This window comes from Heloderma suspectum, chromosome 5 (genome assembly GCF_057233095.1).
Source record: "Heloderma suspectum isolate Gila_16-S chromosome 5, 16-S_ref, whole genome shotgun sequence".
In the NCBI taxonomy this organism is placed as follows: domain Eukaryota; kingdom Metazoa; phylum Chordata; class Lepidosauria; order Squamata; family Helodermatidae; genus Heloderma; species Heloderma suspectum.
This window is the reverse complement of record NC_139462.1, coordinates 117,667,443-117,690,549: the sequence shown is the minus strand read 5'-3', so window position 1 is coordinate 117,690,549 and position 23,107 is coordinate 117,667,443. Positions and strand designations below refer to the sequence as shown.

Below are 23,107 nucleotides of genomic sequence, written 5' to 3'. Positions count from 1 at the left end.
TGGAATAAGAGGACAGGTCCTCTTATGGATCTGTAACTGGTTAAAGAACAGAAAGCAGAGAGTAGAAATAAATGGTAAATTCTCCCAGTGGAGGGAAGTAAATAGTGGGGCCCCACAGGAATCAGTATTTTGGACCAATGCTTTTCAACATGTTCATAAATGATCCAGAAATAGGAGTGAGCAGTGAAGTGCCCAAGTTTGCTGATGACACCAAATTATTTAGGGTGGTTAAAACAAAAAGGGATTGTGAAGAACTCCAAGAGGACCTCTCCAAACTGGGAGAAAGGCGATCTAAATGGCAAATGCTGTTCAGTGTAAGCAAGTGTAAAGTGATGCATGTTGGGGCAAAAAATACCAACTTCAAGTATAACCTGATGGGATCTGAGCTAGTGGTGACTGACCAAGAAAGAGATCTTGGGGTTGTGGTGGAGAGCTCGATGAAAATGTTGACCCAGTGTGTAGCTGCTGTAAAAAAGGCAAAGTCCATGTTAGGAATGTACGAAAATCACTTACCTTTCGGGGATTATGCTAATGGTTGTGGGGGAGGTGTTCCATCCCTCCCCCCGGAATCCTCACCGGGGGGGAGTCACTCCGTTCCTCCCCCCCCCGGAATCCTGGCCGGCTGGCTCCGCTCCGCAGGGACACTGGCTAGCAAAGACATCCGGCCACTGGCTAGCAAGCCGCTGCCGTTTGCGTCCCTGTAGTCAGCCGTGATAGGCTACGTAAATGTTTACGTAGCCTATCACGGCTGATTTAAAAGAAAAAAAAACGCACGTACGCAAATGGCGGTGCCCATTTGCGTACGTGCATTTTTTTTCTTTCTTTTAAATCAGCCGTGATAGGCTACGTAAAGATTTACATAGCCTATCACAGTGTTTTTTAAAAATCTAGCCGTGATAGGCTACGTACATCTTTACGTAGCCTATCACGTTTTTTTTGGTTTTTTTTACCTGGAAATGGCGGTGGCGGCAGCCAGTCAGAAGACCGGCCGCCACAGCCGCCACCGCCGAACTGCCGCCGGAGCCACCGCCGCCAGGAAGATCTTCCCAAGGTAAGTCCCGTCCCGGGGGGGTGGCAGACCGTTCCGCCACCGATTTCGGGGGGCCGAATGCACTAGCATTCGGCCTCCCTGAGATCCGTGGCGGAATTCTCTGACATCCCTAGTCCATGTTAGGCATAATTGGGAAAGGAACTGAGAATAAAACTGCCAATATCATACTGCCCTTATATAAAACTATGGTGCAACCACACTTAGAATACTGTATACAGTTCTAGTCACCACAGCTAAAAAAAGATATTGCAGAGCTGGAAAAAGTACAGAAAAGGGAAACTAAAATGATCAAGGAGCTGGAGCAACTCCCCAGTGAAGGAAGATTACAACAGCTGGAATTGTTTAGCTTGGGAAAAGGAGGGTAAGGGGAGACATGATAGAGGTGTACAAAATTATGCATGGTATAGGGATGGTGGAGAATTTCTCCCTGAATCTTCGGGGGGCCGAGCGCCAACGCATTCGGCCCCCCGAAATCGGCGGTGAAATTCTCCGCCCCGCGCCCCCCCCCGGGATGGGACTTACCTTTGGCGAATGTCCCTCCCGGCGGCGGTTCGTCGGCCTTTCGTCAGGGGCGGGGGCGGCAGTGGCAGCCGGTCTTCCGACCTGCTGCCGCCGCCGCCATTACAAGGTAAAATGTAAAAAAAACCCAAACCCCCGTGATAGGCTATGTAACGATTTACATAGCCTATCACGGCTGACTTTGGAAATCTAGCCGTGATAGGCTATGTTAATCGTTACGTAGCCTATCACGTTTTTTGTTTTTTTTTACACTTTTTGTTTCGCGGCCGGGGAGACGGGGCGCTTCTCCCCGGCCTGAATTTCGGCCAGGCGAGTCGGTAAGCCTCCCCCCCGGCCTGAATTTCGGCCGGGCGAGGCAGGACGGCTCCCCCCCTCGCCTGAACTTCGGGGGGAGAAGCGAAGTGCCTCCCCCCCACCGCGAAGCACCCCTGCGAAAAGATAAGTCACTTTCATACATCCCTAGGTGTGGAGAATGTGGATAGGGAGACTTTTTTCTCCCTCTCCCAAAATACTAAAACCGGGGTCATCCCACGAAGCTGATTGGTGGGAGATTCAGGACAGATAAAAGGAAGTACTTCTTCACACAGTGCATAGTTAAACTATGGAATTCACTACCACAGGATGTATTGAAGGCCACCAATTTGGATGGCTTTAAAGGGGGGTTAGACAAATTCCTGGAGGAAAAGGCTATCCATTGGTACTAGTTTTGATAGCTATGTGCTATCTCCAGTACCAGAGGCAGTGAGCTGGTACACCAATTGCTGGGGAACATGGGTGGGAGGGTGATGTTGCACTCGTGTCCTGCTTGTGGGTTCCTGGTCGACAGCTGGTTGGCCACTGTGTGAACAGAATGCTGGACTAGATGGACCCTTGGTCTGATCCAGCATGGATCTTCTTATGCTTTTATATTCTTATAAATCTTCTTCATTTTCCAAGGAGATAGAACTTGATGTGTGTTCTGAGTAAATTGGTTGAAAGCATTATTAATGGTAAAATTAGTAAGCATATAGAAGGACAAGCCCTGCTGAAAAAGAATCAACATGGCTTCTGCAAAGGTAAGTCATATCTCACTAACCTTTTACTTTGAGAGCGTCAATAAACATGTGAACAGGGGTGATCCAGTAGACATTGTTTACTTGGACTTCCAAAAGGCCTTTGATAAAGCCCCTCACCAAAGACTCCTGAGCAAACTTAGCAGTCATTGAATCAGAGGAGAGGTGCTCTTATGGATCAGTAACTGGTTAAAGAACAGAGAGCAGGAATAAATGGTAGGTTCTCTCAGTGGAGGGATGTGAACAGTGAGTCTCACAGGGATCTGTATTGGGACAAATGCTTTTCAGCTTGGTAAGGGAAAAGCGCTCTCTCAAGTATCCTAATCCCAAGTTGTTTAGGACTTTATGCACTAGTAACAAAACCTTAAACCTAGCCTGGTAGTGGACAGGCAGCCAGTGTAATTCCCTCAGCAAATGAGTTATTTGGTTAAAAGGGGCAGCTCCTGACAACAGCCATCCTTCTGCATTCTGCGTTAGCTGCAGCTTCTGGATCAGCCTTAAGGGCAGCCCCACACAGAGCGCACTGCAGTAGTTGAGTCTTGAGGTTACTAGTTCCTGTAGCTGTCTTTCCAGGAGAAGCCATAGCTGATGTACCTGTTGAAGCTGGTAAAAGGCCCTCCAAGCTGCCATGGTCACTTGGGCCTCCAGCAACAGTGATGGATCTGGAGTACCCCCAGACTACGAACCTGGTCTTCAAAGGGAGTGCAACTCCATCCGGAACAGGCAATAAGCCTATCTTCTGGACTCAGAAACCACTCACTCATAGGGGGTGTGTCTTGCCAGGATTCAGCTTCAAGTTTATTGGCCCTCACCCAGCCCATCACTGAGTCAAGGCACTGATCCACGACTTGCACAGCCTCACTTGATTCAGATATCACAGGGAGATGGAGCTGTGTGTCATCAGCATACTGATGGCATTTGTTCCAAAACCCCTAATGACCACTTCCAATGGCTTCATATATATTTTGAACAACATTGGGGACAAGGTGGGACCCTGCGGATCCCCATCACTCAATTGCCAAGGGGCCAAGGAATAGTCACCCAATGTTACTCTCTTAAATCTTCCCCACACGTAAGACCAGAACACAGTGCCTCCAATGCCCAACCCATAGAACCGATCCAGGAGGATACTATGGTCAATGGTATCAAAAGCCAATGAGAGATCGAGTATAATTAACAGGGTTGCACTTTCCCTGGCCCTTTCTTGATAAAGGTCATCCAGCAGGGTGACCAAGGCTGATTCAGTCCTGTAACCAGGTCAAAACTCAGATTGGAATGGGTCTAGATAATCAGTATCCTCCAAGAGTTCCTGCAGTTGCTCCACCACGACCCTCTCAAGTACCTTCCCTAAGAAGGGGGTATCCATAACTCGGCAGTACTTGTCAAAGATCATTGGGTCCAGAGTGGGTTTCTTCAGGAGTGGTTGCACTACAGCCTCCTTAAGGACAGCAGGAACCACCCCTTCATGAAAGGATGCATTTACCACTCCCTGAATCCACCCAGTCATACCCTCTCTGCTAGCGTTTATTAGCCAGAAGTGCAAGGATCAAGAGGCCATGTGGTCAGTTACATTGCTGCAAGCATGTTGTCCATGCCATCAGGCCACAGCAACTGTAATTGATCCCACAGAATTGGGCAGATGGTGGCATCAGACACCTCGACTGGAGCTGAGCTAATAACAGCATCAATTAACTGCAGAGACAAGTGATTTTGTCTTCAAAGTGTGATGCAAAAAGGTCACAGTGGGTCCTCGATGGGGCCAGGGCCCTATTTGCTGGGGAGGGTGTTAATAACCCCTGGACCACCTGAAAGAATTCTGCTGGACAGCTACTCAAGGACACAATGAAGGCAGCAAAATAGGTCTTCTTTGCTGCCCGCACTGCCTCACAATAGGCACAATTATGTGCTCTAGAGCATGTTCGGTAATCTTCTCTTTAAGATATATGCCATTTGCGCTCTAATCAGCATTCAGCCTGTTTGTCTGCAGTTCCCCAGTATACCAAGGAGCAGTGTGGGCTCTACAGCACCAGAGAGGACACTCAGGTATAATCAAGTCAATAGCCCTCCGCATCTCACGGTATCACAGTGAGACTAGGGCTTCAGCTGGATCACCAGCTCTCTCCACTAGAAAGTACCTAAGAGCATTCAGAAATCCATTGGATTCCATCAATCCCCTAGGGCAGACCATCCGAATGTGTCCCCACCCCTGCAGGAAGGAAGTAACTCCATGAGTTTAAATCTCACCAGGAAATGGTCTGACCATGACAGTGGTGTTACTCGGTCACACACACACCTCAATTTTCAGACTACTCATCTTTCAGCTTGGAACAAAGACAAAATCAAGGGTATAACCCCACTTCATGTTTTGTGCTGATGGCAAGCTGAGACAGCCCCATGCGTGTCATGGAGGCTATGGCATCCCAAGCTGGAGCTCCAAAGACCGCCTCAACATGGAAATTGAAGATACTCAGAAACACCATCCTGAGTTCCTCCAACACATTTGAGTTCACCTCTGCCTGATGAAAGAGATGGAAGTTCTGTAAACCACAGCAGCTCTCCCCTCCATCCCTGCAGACCGATCTGGCATTAAGTAGCAGCACTGCAAGACACGAGGGCTCAGTGGATAACTACCATGTACATCAGAGGTAGGGAAAGCTTAGAGAAAAGATTAGTGAGGATAGGTAGTTATGCATGGTGTGGAGAAAGTGGATATGGAGACATATATTATGTTCACTTTTGGTTTCATGTTCTATGCCCCTCCCCTCTCCATTGCATTTATATCCAGACTTCTCCTTCTTGTTCAGATCTATGGAATCTCCCCAAATTCTCTATCCATTGACCTCTAACTTTACACTTAGAGAGAGGCAAGGCTGAGAGAAAGAGAGAGAGAGAGAGAGCCAGAGAGAGCACGTGCGCATGTACTTCTGTATACCAACTGCAGTGCAGAACAGGTCTTATCAGGTTATCTCCATCTCCGTAAACTCCTGTTAATTAATTCAATATAATTAAAGTTGTATAATTAGTATTCACGATGATATCTTTGACCTAGGCTCTTTTTTACTAATTGTTTTAAGAAAATTTTGAAATCTGATTTAAATTTTAAAAATCTGATTTAAATCAAAACAATCTGATTTTTTTTATTTTAAAAAAATCATTGATTTTTATCAACCCTGTTTTGCACTGTAGGCAGGAGAAGAATCAATAAGTAGTCTGGGATAGCCCAATGTGACTTCACTAAACATGTTCCTCCTTTGGAGGAAAAACAATTCAGAAGTGAGGTATATCCTCAAATAATCCCTGCATAAGTTCACTTTTGCTCACGTGATTACTGTCTTATGATTCTGTGAATGCTCACTATATTTGGACATTAACTAATGTACATATGTTTTCTCAGAAGTGGGTCCTAGAGTTTTTGTGGGATTTACTCCCTAGTAAGTGATTTTTGGATTGATGCCTTAGATGTCTACGTAGGACTGAGCTTCTGAAAAGGCAACTGGCTGTACACACTTCTGCATATTTTGGTCTTCAACTTCTACAGTGCTTTGGATATTCAGGTCAAACTCATGTAGAGGTGTTTCACTTCATTCTGTGTTTGACCAGCCCAGGATTAGGCTGCAATGTAAATCTAAATTTTGCATACAGGTTTTCAGAAGTCTCTTTTACTGAAAAAGACAAGCATATTTTAACAACTCCTGTCTTAGATTTAGCAACACTTTAAATACTGGAAGAATATTTGAAAGACAGCTTTTGATTTATTAATGGAAATCAGGAGGCATACTTCTGTTGATGCTCAGTGAGAGCTTTGTCACTTGAACTGTGGTGCTTGTAGAACAGAACTTTATAGATATATTCTGATTTCCAAAGAAGCGAGTTATTATGGAAACTGAGGTAGGTTTTTACCAGTAGCTAGGCAGTTTTGGATGTCTTGCTAGGTATAGGTTGCTGTTTTAGCTCCCTGAGATCCTGTGGTACTACAGCTAAAGGCAATCCATAGGGACTTAATTACAAGTAAATGCTTTTGGGATCAAAGGGGCAGCATCCAAGATTTTAAAAGTTAATAGTTGGAATAAAGGTTTTTTTACAATGAGGCAATAATGCCTCAAACTTTTAATAAGTTACGAGTCCGGACAAGTTCAAGTTACAGTAATATCCATATTTTATACTGTCCCACTGATCAATATTATATTACTACTACTACTACAGTTATTATTATTGTACAGCAGTCAATGTATGTGTTCCTTTACGTAAAGAAAGGCAGGCTTCTGTCTCAAGTCATTTGCCTTCATTATGTTGATGATATCATAAAACTGTTTTAACAACTTGGAAGGAGGTAATAAATAAGCTCAAAATCATAGCTGTCCTTTTCCTGACATGGCAGCAATAGAGAGTGTATCCAATGGTGTATCCTTTCACCAGTGTATCCTTTCACCAGCAGAACTGATTGAATTTTCTTTTCCCCGGCAGCCCACTACGTACAATCCAAATCTGCTCCAGAGGGTTAGGGGACCCTCCAAGTGTAGGTTTGGGGAAGGTGTGTGGGCTGCAGGGGGAAGGAGTTGAAAGAAGCTCCTGTTGTTTGAGTGGGAGTCTGCTTACGTAATGTTCTATTTAGCCCATAGGAGGTAACTATAATACCATTAGGGGGTAAATTAGCTGCAAGAGAAGAAACGGGTAAAATGGGATATTGTTCACAAGAGTTCTTTTAAAAGATTTATTTATTTAATATCTATCCTTCTCTTATATGGGGCTGCCATCTAGGGACTGATCAAGTCTCCAGATCTGCCTAGCTTCAGCAATGCCAGAGTGCAGGTACTCCTAGAACATTTACTGGACTCTTGTTCCAAAGACTTAAGAAATAAGGATGGCTTGGATTGAAGTAAATTATAGGAGGCAACAGATAAGTCCTTGAAAGTTAAACATTCAGACAATGTTTAAAAAGTAACTTCTTAAAGTTTAAAAAGGAAAGATTTCCTTTATTGCTCTACTCTGCAGAATGGCTTGCGCTCCATCTCTTAGGGGCTGTCTTCACGAGCAATTTAGTGTGGAGTTAGAGCAGTCTGAATTCCTTCATGACAGATGACATTGTCACCCATCTGCCGCCAACCAGCTGCTTCCCTCTTGAAAAGCTGCATTTTCTGAAACTCCTTTTACTCAGAGTTTTTTTACTGAAAGCGGCTCCCTGGCAGTTTTGCCATAGTGTGCCATGTCCCCTCCACATTAAATCCTGGGCGTGCCTCTGTGACCTAGCAATGACATGGTCAAGGGGTGGGACACCCTATTCCTTCTTGTTTCCCCAGTGGAAGTAATTTTTCCCATTGAGAAAATCCCCAGGAGTGCAGCAGGGACTCATCACATTACCGCAGTAGTGGGGACACTCATTCACCTTAGGTAGCCTGCTTTTAATCTTTAACATATCCCCCTTCTGTGCATGTTTACTCAGAAGTAAGAAATACATTTCATTCCCCTGCAGTGTTATGCAGGGTTAAAGGCTAACTTTAGTAACTTGTCCTAAAGCACTGTTTCACTTCTCTCATGCTTTCTTAAATCACTATTGTGATGTTGTGCTTCTCTGATGTCCTGTTATTTTTCTGTTGTAAAGTCATTTCTCCGTTGTTATGTAAAGTCCCTTCTCCGCCTTATCGCAGTAAGGATCTTTTGAGAGCTTCTCATTGCAAGCAGGGAGAAGGAAAATGGGGGGGGGGGGTTTGGAAGCAATAACTCCAGGTCATAGTGCTGGAATGGGGCAAAATTGAGGGTCTGAGCTGCTCTCAGTGGGGGTTTTCAGATGCTGCACTGAAGAACTGGGGACTTTGGCTTCTTCAGGGAAATCTGCACACATGGGGAAAATTAGTTGCTCTCCATTCATAATAATAGAGTAGCAAGGGGGAACCTGGACAGGGGCAGGAAACAAGCCTCTCTCACTGGTTGAGTAGCCCCTGCTAGCTTGATGATGTTCAGTTCTACTCCCTGCACCCCACCCAGAAGTATGTTCCTTTCAAGCACTGTGTGACCCCTGTAAACACTCAGCTTATTTTGCTTCATGTGTCCCTGATGGACCAAAGCCGATTCCATGAAAATCCAGGTAAATCTCCAGCACGCTTCTCATTCTGTTGTCGTGAAGATCCCCCTTTACTAGAAAATCACTGCAAACCACCTTAAGCCCTAGTGACAGGTGGAGCTTTAAGTCAAGTTTGGTTCCTTGAAGCCTTGTCAGATCAAATTTTGTTTTGCTCAGTAGAATCTGAACAGTAAAATTTTAGGTTAATGGGTGGGATTGGCTGTCTGTATAATGCTAGTCTGGTGTATCCTGAAATAATCTATTTAGACTAGGTTAAATGTGTATCTGTTGTATGTGTGTCTAGTTTTTGTTTAAATAGTAGTTCAGCCATAAAAGAAAAACTACATCTATGTAATATGTGACCTTGGTTTGTCCCTTTGTGAAAAATCTCCATATAATTATTGGATAGTTACACTGTTGTATTCAGGAGTTTAAATTAGAAACCCAGTTCTCTGCTACCAGGGCTGGAGCATTGCTTTTATACCATTCCACTTTCTGAAAGTGATCCCTATGTTCTTTTTCCAATTCTATCATTTTGAAGGTACCCCCATTTTTCTTATTTACTCTGCTGTAACTTATTATAGAACTAGATAGCAAATGAAAGTTATTTTAGGATTGTGAAAGGCTTATTTATTTATTTAAAAGTTTTATAACCTGCCTTTCAAACAAATGCTCCCCAGGAGGATTTAGCTACAATAACAAATACAAAGTGATTCACTTGTGTCTCGATACAATGAGTTACTGGGGGGAATCGTAACATTTAACAAGACGTTAAAGCCTCTCCCCAGCTTTCTAATATCTTGCTGCTGCTTTTTATAGGGTTGATGGCAAACCCAGGCAAAATACACACTCTCTCTCTCTCTCTCTCTCTCCCTCCCCCCCCGCCTAGGGATGTACGAAAGTCACTTACCTTTCGCGGATTATGTTGATGGGGGGGGAGGCGTTCCGTCCCTCCCCTCGGAATCCTGGATTGGGGGGGAGGCGCTCCGTTCCTCCCCCCCGGAATCCTCTGCTGCCGGCTGTGCTCTGCGGCAGCTCTGCAGAGCAGCCGGCCAGGCCCGGCCAGGCCAGAGCCGTCTGCAGTTGGATTTCCGGCCGCGGAGGGCTCTGGGGGAAAAACAATAACAACACCGCATATGCAAATGGCGGCGGCTACGGCCGCCGCCATTTGCTTTCCTTATTTTTGCCGTCTTAATCTATGTAAATATTTAGCGGATGCTAGCGGACGTAGCGGACGCTATTTGCGTTCCCCTTATTTTCGCCGTCTTAGTCTATGTAATTATTTACGTAGACTAAGACAGCCCAAAATAAGGAACGCAATTGGCGGCGGCCGTAGCCGCTGCCATTTGCATATGCCTTTTTTTTCTTTTCTTTTTTTTACCCAGACGTTTTAGGCTATGTAAAAACCTACGTAGCCTATCATGTCTCTGTAAAAAAAAAACAACAACAACACTGCAAATGGCGGCGGTGGCGGCCGGTCGGAAGACCAGCCTCTGCAGCCACCACCGCTGGAGCCACCGCCTGAGCCGCCGCCGCCCGGAAGATCTGCCCCAGGTAAGTCTCGTCCCAGGGGGGCGGGGGGCAGGCCGTTCCGCCACAGATTTCGGGAGGCCGAAAGCACTGGCATTCGGCCTCACCGAGATCCGTGACGGAATTCTCTGCCATCCCTACCCCCGCCCCTGGTGCTCTTCCAGGCATCACTGAATATCACTATTATTAGGAATTCGACCTTCTCCTCATGCAGGCCAGTTGGAACATGACTCCTGACTAGTCTCTTCATGGTGGGGCAGCTAAGAGGGACAGTGAATGGACAAGATGCGAGCCTCTTCCCAGTTCTCTCTTCCTGTTCGAGTCCAGTTTTTAATGGTGTGCAACAGCACTAATCTATACTCTGTCTGGATAAAGAGGCAGGATTTGGTCATCATTGCTTGATTATTGCTGCTGCATAATTTATTGTTCTAAGGAAATTGTTTTGTTTACTACAGCAGAATGTTTGCACATTTACTTTCTAATCAAATACATTCTTAAAGATTTGTTGAGGAAAACAGAAATATACTGAGATGGTCTTCCATAAGTACCTGCTCCAGTATTGTGAGGGCTATTGGGAAAGGCACCCCAGTGTGTCCCATTAATGAAGAAGGAGGACATGTAACGTGAACATTCTTTCATGTCACCTCTGATCTTCTTGTGTGCTACATGCAAAATGAAAATGACAGCACAGTTAGGGCAGTAGGTGCGTTGCTGGTCCTGGGGGCATGACAAATGCTTCTGACTTTGCCTGCCTCTGGAATTGGCCCAATCCTCCATGCTGCACTTGAGAGGGTACCATTCATGGCATTTTGCCTATATTGAGAGAATATTGGTGTAGAAAACATTAAATAATTTTCCTGCATTGTCACGGTTATGTGGATTTTCTGGAAAATTTCCCCATGCCCAGATGTTTTGGTATCTGACTTGGCATGTTTATTTGGCTTATATTTAGTTATAAAATTAAAAACTATGCTGCGTTAATTTTATGTGCAATATAATTATCTCTAAAGTTTTTCTAATAGACCAAAGATTTGAACTGAACTATTTGATTAGAATAACAAAGACACATTTGGTTAATTGTTTCATCCAGCAAATTCCAAGCATTATGTGGTGGAGAAGTTTAATATTTGTAAATATGTGAAGACATGATAACTCAGTAGCATACCCTTCCTTACATTGTTTCAATTTTAAGGCAAAATGAGGGCACTGAAAACTATTAACATATAGTCCTGGTTCACACATAACTGCAGTGAGCGAGTACACTATCTCCTGCTCACTCCTCTCTTCCACTTTCTGTAAACAGCCTATGATCACCCCGTTCATAGATTGTGAGTATGACATCTGAACCCAGGCACTCTGGGTTGTTTAGCATTTAAACAACTCAGCGTTAACACAAGAACAGATCATAACTCTGAGCACCAGGAGCATAATGATTATTAATCCCTCTCACAGTGGCTGGTGAAGAATTCTCAGGAAATCAGGACTAATATTTGCTATCTTTCTCTTAACAGTATTAACTAGGGGGTGTCTCCACCAGTGATTTACTCTGAGCTGGCTGCGTGTTGAGGTCATTAGGGATACATGACGTCATGGCCACCCAGCAGCCACCCCTGGAGCTTATCAGGAAAAAACCGGATTTCCCCAGACTGCTTCAAGCCCAATTCTTTTCCTCAAGTCAGGTTCTTGGCGGTATAGTTGTTGTGTGCCCCAACCCCCGCATTGACCTTGGGTGTGCTAGCCCTGCCCAGGGGTGTGCCTTTTACCGTGACCCCGTTCAAGGGGTGTTTCCTGTGTGTTTGCCATCCCTGAACAAACCATTTAGTGTCTACTCAGAAGTAACTTGCACTGTGCTCAGTGAGGCTTGTCCCCTGAATGTCCACATCAGAATTTACAGAGATACCCTTCGATTGAAATGGCACAGTTTAAAGCACTTGCCTTAAATGCTCTAAAGCACGATCTCGAGGCTCCAATTCTCCATTGTTTCGTTTATTGCCTTAGGAAGTAACTACTTCACATCTTCGTTATAGAGGTCCTGCGCAGTATTGGTTTGGTTAGAAAGGGGGCTGGTTTCCCATCCCTATGTTCTCCCCCCCCCCAATACTCCAGCACAAGCATATGTGTGTCTACTCGGAAGTAACTCCCACTGTGGTCCATGAGGCTTGTTCCTGAAATGCAGGTTCATCTGGACCTTCAGGGGAAAGGAAAAAAGGAGGGAGAGGGGGAGAAGCCTCTCTTATTGGTTGAGCAGCCCCTGCCAGTCAGATGACATTCACTCTAACTCCCACCCCCACCAGGAAGTATGTTCTGTGAAGCGATTTTTACTGGTGCAGAGCACTCCCTTGTGGAGCCCTGCATGGACCACATCGTAGCAAAGCTGATTCCTTTAAAAAAATCCAGTATTCCTCCATTCGCTTCTCCTTACGTTGTCATGGAGACATAGTCCTAGATAGTTCTGGTCAGACCTCCTAGGATTCTTCCTGTGCTTATTTCTGCTGAATGTTCTTTATAGTTCTCACAATAACACTGGATCCAAAGAGAACAAGAGAAACAGTTTCTTTCTGAATATTCTAATCTTTTATAAATGATTGAATAGGAAAAATATACAGTCTATAGAGCTGTGATATAAACAGTGCTGGATGCTTCTCACCAATCTAACCTCTGTAGATTTAATATTACTCAGTATTTGGACATTTCCATACCAATCTGCACAGCAAGGGGGGCATGTTTCTAATCCCAACTAACATATGAGCCATTCAGCTACATGTATATAATGGGAAATATATTTGTAAGTAAATAAAACTGATTTCAGCGGCACTTACTTGTAAGTAAGCATCAACTTGATTGAATGCCAGTCTGAGAGGAAAGCTTTACTAGCTAAATATTTTGTTTCTCTTAGTTCTATTGTAAAAGTATCCATTTTTCAAAAGTACTTTATGACAATGCCTTTGAGAAATATTCATGATGTGAGACAGCAGACAGACACGGGACAGTGTTCAGCAGGGCGCAACCTCTAAATTACGTTGTGCTAGCATAAACTACTCTAGCACAATGTCAATAGTGTTCCCCAGGAAATTGGCATGCTAGCTAACACTATTGGTGTTGTACTAGAGTAGTTTATATTAGCACAATATAATTTACATTAGCGATTGTGCCCATACCTGAAGTATGGTTTAAATACTTGTGAAAATGGCTGGTTGTATAGCTAAATGAAGACTAATATGGCTTATCTGTTATGCTACCCAAAAAACTGTCCCTTCCTCCTTTCTTGTTGTAGCTCTAATGCTAAGGATTCGTTTTCTTCTAGGATCGAAACAGAATGTATGACAGTCTGAATATGCATTCATTGGAAAATTCGCTTATTGATATAATGAGAGCTGAGCATGATCCTCTTAAAGGTATGTTTCTACACTGGGTTATTGCTTCAATCAGCAGCAGAGCTCATTCTGCACTGCTACATTCTTACCTACTTGAAAAAAAAATCCATATATGTTGAATTGGTGGTTATTAGTGGTGTTTTTTACACTGAATAAAGCAAGATAGGGCCTATTGGAATGCCATAGTTAAATGTTATGCTCCCCTCCCCAATTCTCCCCTGGGCAATGTCTGGAGAGAGCCTTAGGCTTGAATATCCTTTTCCATGCTCTCATCACCACAGAGAAAAGTGAATGCCCACACTAGGAAATCCTGCAATAAAATAACAAAGGCAAATACATTTTCTTTCAAGAATGAATCAGACTAGGTTCAGAAAAGGTAAACGGGACGTTGATATTTAATTAAATAAGTTATCTGGTCCAGCAGTGATTTTTCCCCAGCAGTGGTCATAGTGTTACCTCTTTTTTGACCATCATAAAGGGGTGCATTAATATTGGTCTCCTATGAAGCCAGTCTTTCATTGCTATAAGTAATGTCAAAGCAAACATCTAAGGATCTTGCCAACTTGATCCAAGGAATTTTGGTAATTAGGTGGTAAGTGTCTCCATTCTAGTCTCTGTCTGAACAGTGGCATCTAAATCAGAGCAGATGCAAGCAATTTTATTCACAACATATAATGCAAAAGAGCAGTCTTGATGTCATACTTTACTTGCAGCTAGAACAAGGCTGCAGTCTGCAGACTCTAATTTCCCAGAAGACAATCCACTGGCCAAAGGACTGAGATTTTTCTATACTGTGGATATTGGATGCAAACTCTATTTGCTGTTAGTGTGGTGTTAACAATAAGCCTTACAGTTCTCCAGATATGAGCTGAGTAAAAGCAAAACACTACATATTTTATGTAGCACTGCAGTGGTAGAATGAAGCTTTTGGAATTGTAAACACATGTTTTAGCTGACAGTGTCTGGGGTTTGCCTAAACATCTTGTTCCATTTTGCTCATTTTTAAATACTTTGACATCACAATCTAATATGTATTGGCTGAGAAGTATGTCCCATTGAAATCAATGGGGCTTACTCCCAGGTACATTTGTATAGGATTGACACCTAACTGTATATATTAAGCTACATTCCTAACACATTTACTAAGGAGTAAGCCCCATTGGGTTCAAAGGCACTTACTGTTGAGTAAACATGCATAGCATTGTGCAGTTAGTTTACTTGATTGAGAATTATATTTATGTCAGGCTTCCAAAGAATAAATTGGATTGCACAGGTAGTTAGTTTCATTAAATTATAAGGACATTGTTTCATCAGAGTTCTTCTAGTCTCCAACAAAAGTATGTATTTTAAAACTCAAACATTTAAAATCAGGTCCAGCCTTACCATTAGGCAGAAAGAGGTACCCACTTCAGGCAAGGGATGCTGGGGAGCAGGAAGTGGCAGTGTGATGTTGGAGGACAGAGCTACATGCACCATGGGCCTTCCCTGTTCCTGCTGAGCTAGACTACTATCCTCAGGACTTGTGGAGGAGACTGTTCTGTTGCCAGGGTTGAATTAAGATTCATCTTCCATTCCGGTTGCCTTCTGCACATACAACTGGGGAGGTGGGGGGAACTTGCTCTTCACTTCAGGCAACAACATGTCTTGGGCCAGCCCTGTTTAAAATGTGCAGCTAAGGCTTGGCAAAGGCTTCTGTGTTTCGGAAAAGGTGTATATCAGTTTTGTCATGATTTTATCAGGATTTAGTAAAGCAACTTAACAGAATGACAGTGAAGTAACAGCTTGTTGACTTTTCATCATTTTGTATCTGTTAATAATCTTAATATAGATATAATGGTTTTAACTCCTTTTTAACTAATCACTTCAGGAAAGATAGTTTACCTATGGTAATACTAATAGTGATGGCCAACACTATAACTGAATTTTTAAAAAAAAGTTTGGGAAAATCATGGTAGATGGCCAGTAGCTGCTGATATTCCTCAAATGGTTAAAGAATAATTCCTATAATTTTCAGGAAGCTTTACCCTCTCATCGAACTCCTTTTAGTGTCCTATGAAGTTAAAAATATCTGGAACTATTCACTATTGGCAGGGTGGCCTTCTCATTAGGCAGACAGAGGCAATCGATTGAGGTGGCAGAGAGGGAAGAGCAGTGAATTGCACCTTTCCATCCCCACCAGGAGCTCCCGCCTCTGCCTCCAGTGCGTGCTCTTGAGAGCCCTGCCAGCCAGTCTCTCTCTGTGGCATTTGCCACAGCAAGAGAGCAGCTACCAGGGCTCTCTGGAGCAAGCACCTGCCCACCTGGCTCCCCCCCACTCCCTGCTCACCCAAACTCTTCCAAGAGCCAGCTGAAATCTCATGAGAGGTCCACCCATGTCTTGTGAGACTTTGGGTGGGCTCACTGCAGCCAGGAAGGAAGGTGGCAAGCGGTGGCTTCTTGCCCTCGGCGGCAAGATAGGTTGGACCAAGCCTGACTATTGGATCCATAGTGACAGATATTGATCTGTCCCAGTAAATCTCAAATGAGGCAAGGAGGTTTTTCAATCATTTTTCTTCACAATAACTTGAGCAACTTTCCCAAAGCCCTGTCATTGCCAGAGTCTTGAACTTTCAGTAGTGTCTCAATAACTATGCAGATGTGATGAGAGCATCCTTTTGTGGTGGATGAGGGAAGGACGAATCCCAGAGATGCATGCACTAAAGTTGGAGTTGAAGTGCAGAATTATGTGTTGCACCTGCTCCAATTCATTTTTATGAGGTTTATGCAGAGAATGTCTTAGTAATTTGTACCCTAAGTGCCTAAACAGAAGCCTTGTATAATCAAAGACTTGTGTGCTTACCCTTGGCGGATTGAAGCTAGCTCTGGAGATTGAACTGGGTGTGTCCTGGATGTGGTGAATGCATTCCTGCAAAAGGGGGTGGTACTTGCTGCCATGAAAGAGGCAGTGGTGTGACCACTCCATAAAATGTCCACCTTGCCTTGACCACTACTGTCCAGTCACAAATGCCCCCTTTTAGGAGATGTTTCTTAAGAGAATTGTGGCAGGGCAAATACAGATAGTGGCAGGGCAATTGCAGATTTTTTTTGGAGGATACCAATTCTCTTGACCTATTCCACTGTGGGTTCAGGCCTGGTTTTGGGACTGAACCAGTCTTGGTTGCCCTGATGGATTACCTTTACTTGGAAAGGGATTGGCAAATTGCTACCCTGTTGCTCTTACTGGATCTTACAGCAAATTTTGATACCATCAACTATGGTATCCTGCTGGTCCGACTTTGTGAGATGGGTATTGGAGGCTCCATTTTTCAGTGGTTCTAGTCCTATGGTTTCAGAGAGTGATTTTAGGGCAATACTTATCAGCCCCCTGGTGTTTAGGCTGTGAGCTGCTATATGCCACTGTGTTGTCCCCAGTGCTATTTAATATCTATATGAAACTGTTGGGAGGAGCGGTAATTAGGAGATTTGGAGTGGGGTGTCTTCACTACGTTGACACCCAGCTCTGTTTCTCTAACATCTGAATTGGGGGTGGGGGGTGACAGGTGTCTGGATAGAGTGGTGGGCTGGAGGAGGGCCAGTTAACCAAGTCTGAAACTTGGCAAGACAGACGCTCTGTGGGTGAGTGGTTCCTGTGGCCAGGAATTGGGTCAGTCATTTTTTCTGGATAGGGCTGCAATCCCCCTGAAAGAGCAGGTGCGTAGTCTGGGGGTGCTCCTTGATCTAGTGCTGTCACTGAAGGAATAGGTGTCTTCGATGGCTGGGAGTGCCTTTTACCAGCTTCAGCTGATGAGATAGCAAAGGCCATTCCTGAGCAGGGATAGTTTGACCACTGTGGTCCATGCATTGGTAACCTCAAAACTGGATAACTGCAGTACACTTTATGTTGGGCTGCCCATTGATCTGAAAGCTGCAGTTGGTACAGAATGCTGCAGCCAGGTTGGTAATGAGAGTGCCTTATTGCCAATATGTTACACTTATGCTGAAGGAACTACACTGGGTGTATATATGCTACCAGGCGAGGTTTAAGGTTTTGGTACTTGTTTACAAAGCCCTAAACAAATCAAAACCCAAGGTCATCTGACCTCCTACCTTCCTGTTTGGTTGCTGCAGTAATCAGGTGGTACAGGTAGTGCCTAAGATATTGGAGGTCGAGTCCATGATGGCTTGGAATAGTGCCTTTAATATCAGTGCCAACTCTCTGGTATTCCCTACTAGTACAATTAGGCATGTGCTGACTGTCCTAGGTTTTTGGCATCTACTGAAAACATACCTTTCCAACAAGCTTTCCCAGAACAGTAACCTTGTCTTCCTTGCTGTCATGATATTGTCTCTTCTAAATTTTAGTCAGTATTTTATTAAAACAATTTACTGTCTTGTATGTATACCACTTAGAAATTTCTTCTGAAATATAGGTAAATAATAAATGAATTCATTGGATGGAGCACTTCAGCATTACAACATTGCACAGCGTTGTCCTATGCAGTTAATTCACTAAAGTTACAGCTGCCTTGAAAACAAATACGTCAACATGGATATTTAGGATCAAGGTGTCAGAATTCAAGGGTTAAATAGTATTGTTGCTGTGGCTGGATTTTTTCCTATGTGGCCCCAGATTTAGAGGTGGTACCAGGTTTGCCAAACCAAAATATTACAAATAAAACACAAACCTGAGCAGTTGAATTGGGGTCTTTTGATCTGTAATGTCCTGAAATAAGGGGCGGCTTTACTTCAGTATGCCAGGACACTAGTTTCACTCAGTTAAACCTCGGTAAGGTGCCCTCACTGTCTGATATTAACATTATTTTACAAGATATACAGGCTCAAGAGTTGCGTCTTTTTTAAAAAAAGAGAAATTTGTATAGAGTTTTTAATTAAATCTGATAGCCTTAAAATAGAAACAGTTGTGTCCACATGTTTTTAAGATGCCTGGTTTGTTCAGTACCATTTAAATACATTTGGCGAATATTATCCTAAATGCTGTATGCTCAATACAGCATGAATGGACCCCTCAATATTTGTCAGCAACCATCTTTGAAAATAGTGATTCTAAAAGCTGAAGTATATTGCTACATATGTGAGGATTATAGTGGATTTACTTAGTGTTTGAGGTAAAAATGCAGTCTTCATATTGTAGTGAAACAAAGCCACTATTGTATGTTACTGGGAACATAAATCTCTTTAATAAAATAGAAAACATTTTGCTATGCAGTTCTAAAACCTTAGAACTGAATTATCATGGGAGTTCCCTCTTCTGTTTTTATCTTAACATTTTCTTGTCTTTTATAACTTGAATTCTAAAATAGAGCTTGTGTCATCTTAAAAGGTTTCTTAAAAGGTTTGTATCAAATAAAAGGACTATATCAGACTAAATGGTGTAGTTTGAACTGCAGATACAAAATATGTGTTTGAGATTTCAGTCACAGAAATATTTATCCTGCATGACTGAGGTAATCAGTTAGGTAGTAGTTTTCATAGTGAGAATGAAAAAGAAGACTAGGAATAGTCGGCACTATTTCTGGATTTCTTGAAACAACGAAGACCTTTATCCTCTTGGAGCTGATCCCAAAGCACATCACAGATCTAATGACCAGAGAATTAAGGTCAAGAAACATGTTTTTTCAACTTAAAGTTGGGTCAAGGGTAGTGTTGGCTAATAGAGTGATATATCAGCTGGTTTTGCCACAGAACAGAATGGAATTATAGCATATGTTTAAACTTCTAAGTATTTTTGGCCTCTTTCATTTCTTCTTTATGTATAATAGCTAACTCCTTCATATATTTGTTCTTAGGTCGTTTGAATTATCCACATCCAGGAACTGACAATCTTCTAATGTTAAATGGTAAGAGATAGTCTTCTAGCAGTTTTAATTATCTATTATCAGATTAAGTTTGAAATTTTGTTTTTAAAATGCACAATTGCCATTTCTTATTGAATTATCAACATCTGATCAGATAATAGTCTTCTTCAGAGAACTGTGGTATTCTAAAAAGGAATACCTCATTTTACAACAGCTTTTTATATATAGTTCTTCATTTATATATTTCAGATATATTTTCCTCTTCAGTTAATCTGCTTTCTCTAAAGAATGTCTGATATTAACATTATATATATTTTTAAAAGATGCTAGCTTGTACCAATACATGGCAATTCATTTGTAGCAAAACACATTTACTTTGTGGGATAGAAAGAAATTAGCTTTTTCTGTAATGTTGCTCTCCCTGAATTGTGCTTGCTGTTAAAGAAATTTAGATTTATGACATGTAGTCAAAATAGTTTAGACATCTGCAGTTTTATAAAAACAGGATTCTGAGATCTACTGATTTCCTGCAACATTTGCATTTATGAATAGTTCAAGATGCAAGTTTGCATGCTTCATATAAATAGAAAATTAATCAGAAATGCCATGTCTATACTGACAGTATATAGATCTGTTATTTCATTATCAATACCACTCTACATTAGCAGTGTTGCAAACTGGAATACAATGAGGGAAGACGTATTTTTATGGATAGGATGTTGTGAATTGAACCTTATATATTTTATTTATTTATTTATTAAGGGATTTTTATCTCACCCTTCAAAAATATTTTTCCCCAAGAGCAACTTTACAAACACATAAAAAGAAAATATAATCAATAAAATGCAATCACACGTGTGTGTGTGTGTGTACATGTATGTATACACACGCACACACGCACACACATCATTACAGTAGTGAGCAGATTAACATATGTAGTGTGATTTAAAAAAACACATTGTCCTTGTTCAAACCACAGATCTTTTGATGAATTATACTTCAGCAATTTCATGCTGATGTCTTTCTCTGAAATTCCTTTGTTCAAGAAAAATGAACTTAATGACTGTGTGTCCTTGGAGGTTAAAGTGGTTATTGAATATTTGAATACTGGTTTCTGAATATTGCCATTCCTGTTTCAGATTTGTGTCCATTTATTCTTTTGCATAGAGACTGGCCTGTTTGACATATGTAGAATACATTAAGGCTTTGCTAGCAAATGATGGCATATATCACAATGGAAAATGAGCAGGTGTATGAACCCTTGATACTGTGGATGGCATGATTAGGTCCTGCAGTAGTGTTGCCAGAGTAGATATGGGGATAGAGCTGGCATTTTGATTTGCCTCACGGTCTGGTTCCTGTATCTCTATCTCTATTGCAAGATCTGTTGTTGCTGGTTAGTAGCCTTTTTAGGCTACGGGCTGTCTGTAAGCAAATACAGGCCTGCCACCCAAGGCCTGTGAGAGGATGGGTTGTAGATCACTGATGGTACATTTTAGTTGTCTTAGCTGGGAACTATAGGTGAAAACAAACTGGTGTTGTTGATTTCTCTTCTGTGTCTGTCCTGTAGTAGACTATTCTTAGGCACCAGTCTAGCTCTGTTGATCTGGGTTTGTTTATTTTTTACTTCATTGGGTGGGTATTGTAGTCTGAGGAATATCTAATTTAGATCTTTTAAATTGTGAATCTCTGTCTGATGAGCCTAAGAAGATGTCATAGGGCTTGGTCGTAGACAATGGATGCATGCAGGTATGTGTAGCAGTCTGTAGTGTTCTGACATAGGTTGGTGCTTTTATGTCCTTTATGTAGTTGTATTGTAATGTTCAGAACGTGTGAAAGTGAACTAATTTAATCAAAGATTAAGAATTAATTGGAAGGCCTGGGAGAATGAAAAAGTTTCCTTTTGAACCAGTTTATTAGACCTCATCCAACCCATTATCAACTCCAGGCAGTCGCTGTTCAGAACTTCCACCATTTTACCTGACTCAGATGAAAAGGAAAGATAGAGTGGAATGTCATTAGTGTGCAAAATCGCTACAGATTGCTAAGCATGCACTCCCAACAGTTCTATGTAGATGGGAGACATGGGAAACAAAATAGCAGCCTGTGCTACCCCATAGCACTAAAACCAAATAATTTGAATTATGAAATACTTTATTTTAGAATGCTGAATAAAATGTTTAAGACAAGGTTCATATATTGCTACCCAGCCTCTATTCCCACAAAATAATTTCTGAAAACTACATAATAGGAAGACTTTTATATAAGACTAGAGATGCAAAATTTCTGGAAATTTTGAAGCCATGAGGGGGAATTTGTTTTAATCCTCTCTGTAAAATCCTCAACATAGTTATTTCTTCCATTCCTTCTTAAAATTATTGATCTAATGTATCTTTTACTGATAGACATTTAGGGATGCTCCTAGTCATGTTCAGTTTCCCAGCTTATAACTCATCATCATCTTGGCGATCACTCGTGACCAAGTAAGACGGTCTTCCAAAGATAGAGTCTATATAGATAACTCTTTAAAAGGATTAGACAGATTCATAGAAGATAGGTCACTCAACACATTAATCTCTAGCAGTGGGTCTGCAGGTGGCTGATTCTGGATCTACACAGCCTCCCACAGTGAAGACATAGGTTTCCAGGTGGAAGGCGGTCACAGTGAGGGTTTGCTTGACGTGCCTTCTGCTGAGCTCGTTTCTCCCTTTCGCGCTGTACTTGTGCTTCTTCAAAGTCCATAGTGCCTTTAATATAGGCTGACCTCCAGTTGGAATGCTCATGAGTTAGAGCTTCCCAGTTCTTAATCCTTATGTTACATTTTTTTAGATTAGCTTTAAGAACATCTTTAAATCTGTTTTGATGTCCACCAATATTCCGTTTTCCATTCATAAGTTGGGAATAGAGTAACTGCTTTGGAAGATGATAATCAGGCATTCGAACAACATGGCCGATCCAGCAAAGTTGATGTTGGAGAATCATTGTTTCAACGCTGGTGGTCTTTGCTTTTTCTATTACGCTCACATTAGTCCATCTGTCTTCCCAACTAATTTGCAGAATTTTTCGGAGGCAGCGTTGGTGGGATTTTTCGAGAAGTTGGGAGTGGTGTTTATAGATGGTCCATGTTTCACAGGCGTACAGTAAGGTCGAGAGTACAATGGCTTTGTAAACAAGCATTTTAGTCTCCCTGCAAATGTCCTGATCCTCGAACACTCTATGCTTCATTCCGGAGAATGCTACAGTCGCAGAGCTGAGCTCAGGCGATGCTGAATTTCAGCATCGATGTTGGCTTTTGTGGAGAGATGGCTGCCAAGATAAGAAAAGTGATTGACATTTTCCAGCATGTGCGTTCTTGATAGTTTATGTTTTGAGAGAGATACACTGTATGTTATCCCCCCACTACCACCAGATGTGATGGCACAATTGTGGATTATCCCACCTATGTTTCTTTCTTTAAAAAAAAAAATGAGGCTTGAGTCTATGGTTCTAACTGCCACCGTTTTTAATAACATTTCCAGTTAGACCTCACCATTATGGATTGCCTCAGCTATAAAACCTTTAACTGCTGCCACCAAAATAACCCCCCTGCACCTAAAATAAACTCAGTAGCCTGGTTCCTACAGCATAGGCATGAGATTGACACCACCAATAGTCAAAAAATTTAAATGAACAAAAATTAAGAAATTTATGAAGGGTAATTATTTACCAAAGGAAATAAAGCATCACTC

At 42.3% G+C, this 23,107-nt stretch overlaps 1 protein-coding gene across 2 annotated transcripts in view; it reads left to right on the top strand.

Annotated features, from left to right (window-relative positions):
• Window positions 1-23,107, top strand: part of CPEB2 (cytoplasmic polyadenylation element binding protein 2) — a 122,375-nt gene that overhangs the window by 30,123 nt on the left and 69,145 nt on the right. For both annotated transcript variants that reach the window (XM_084857101.1, XM_084857100.1), the window contains exons 3-4: window positions 13,515-13,605; window positions 19,371-19,421. In XM_084857101.1, the coding sequence (XP_084713227.1) occupies window positions 13,515-13,605; window positions 19,371-19,421 (142 nt within the window). The remainder of the gene's footprint in view (window positions 1-13,514; window positions 13,606-19,370; window positions 19,422-23,107) is intronic.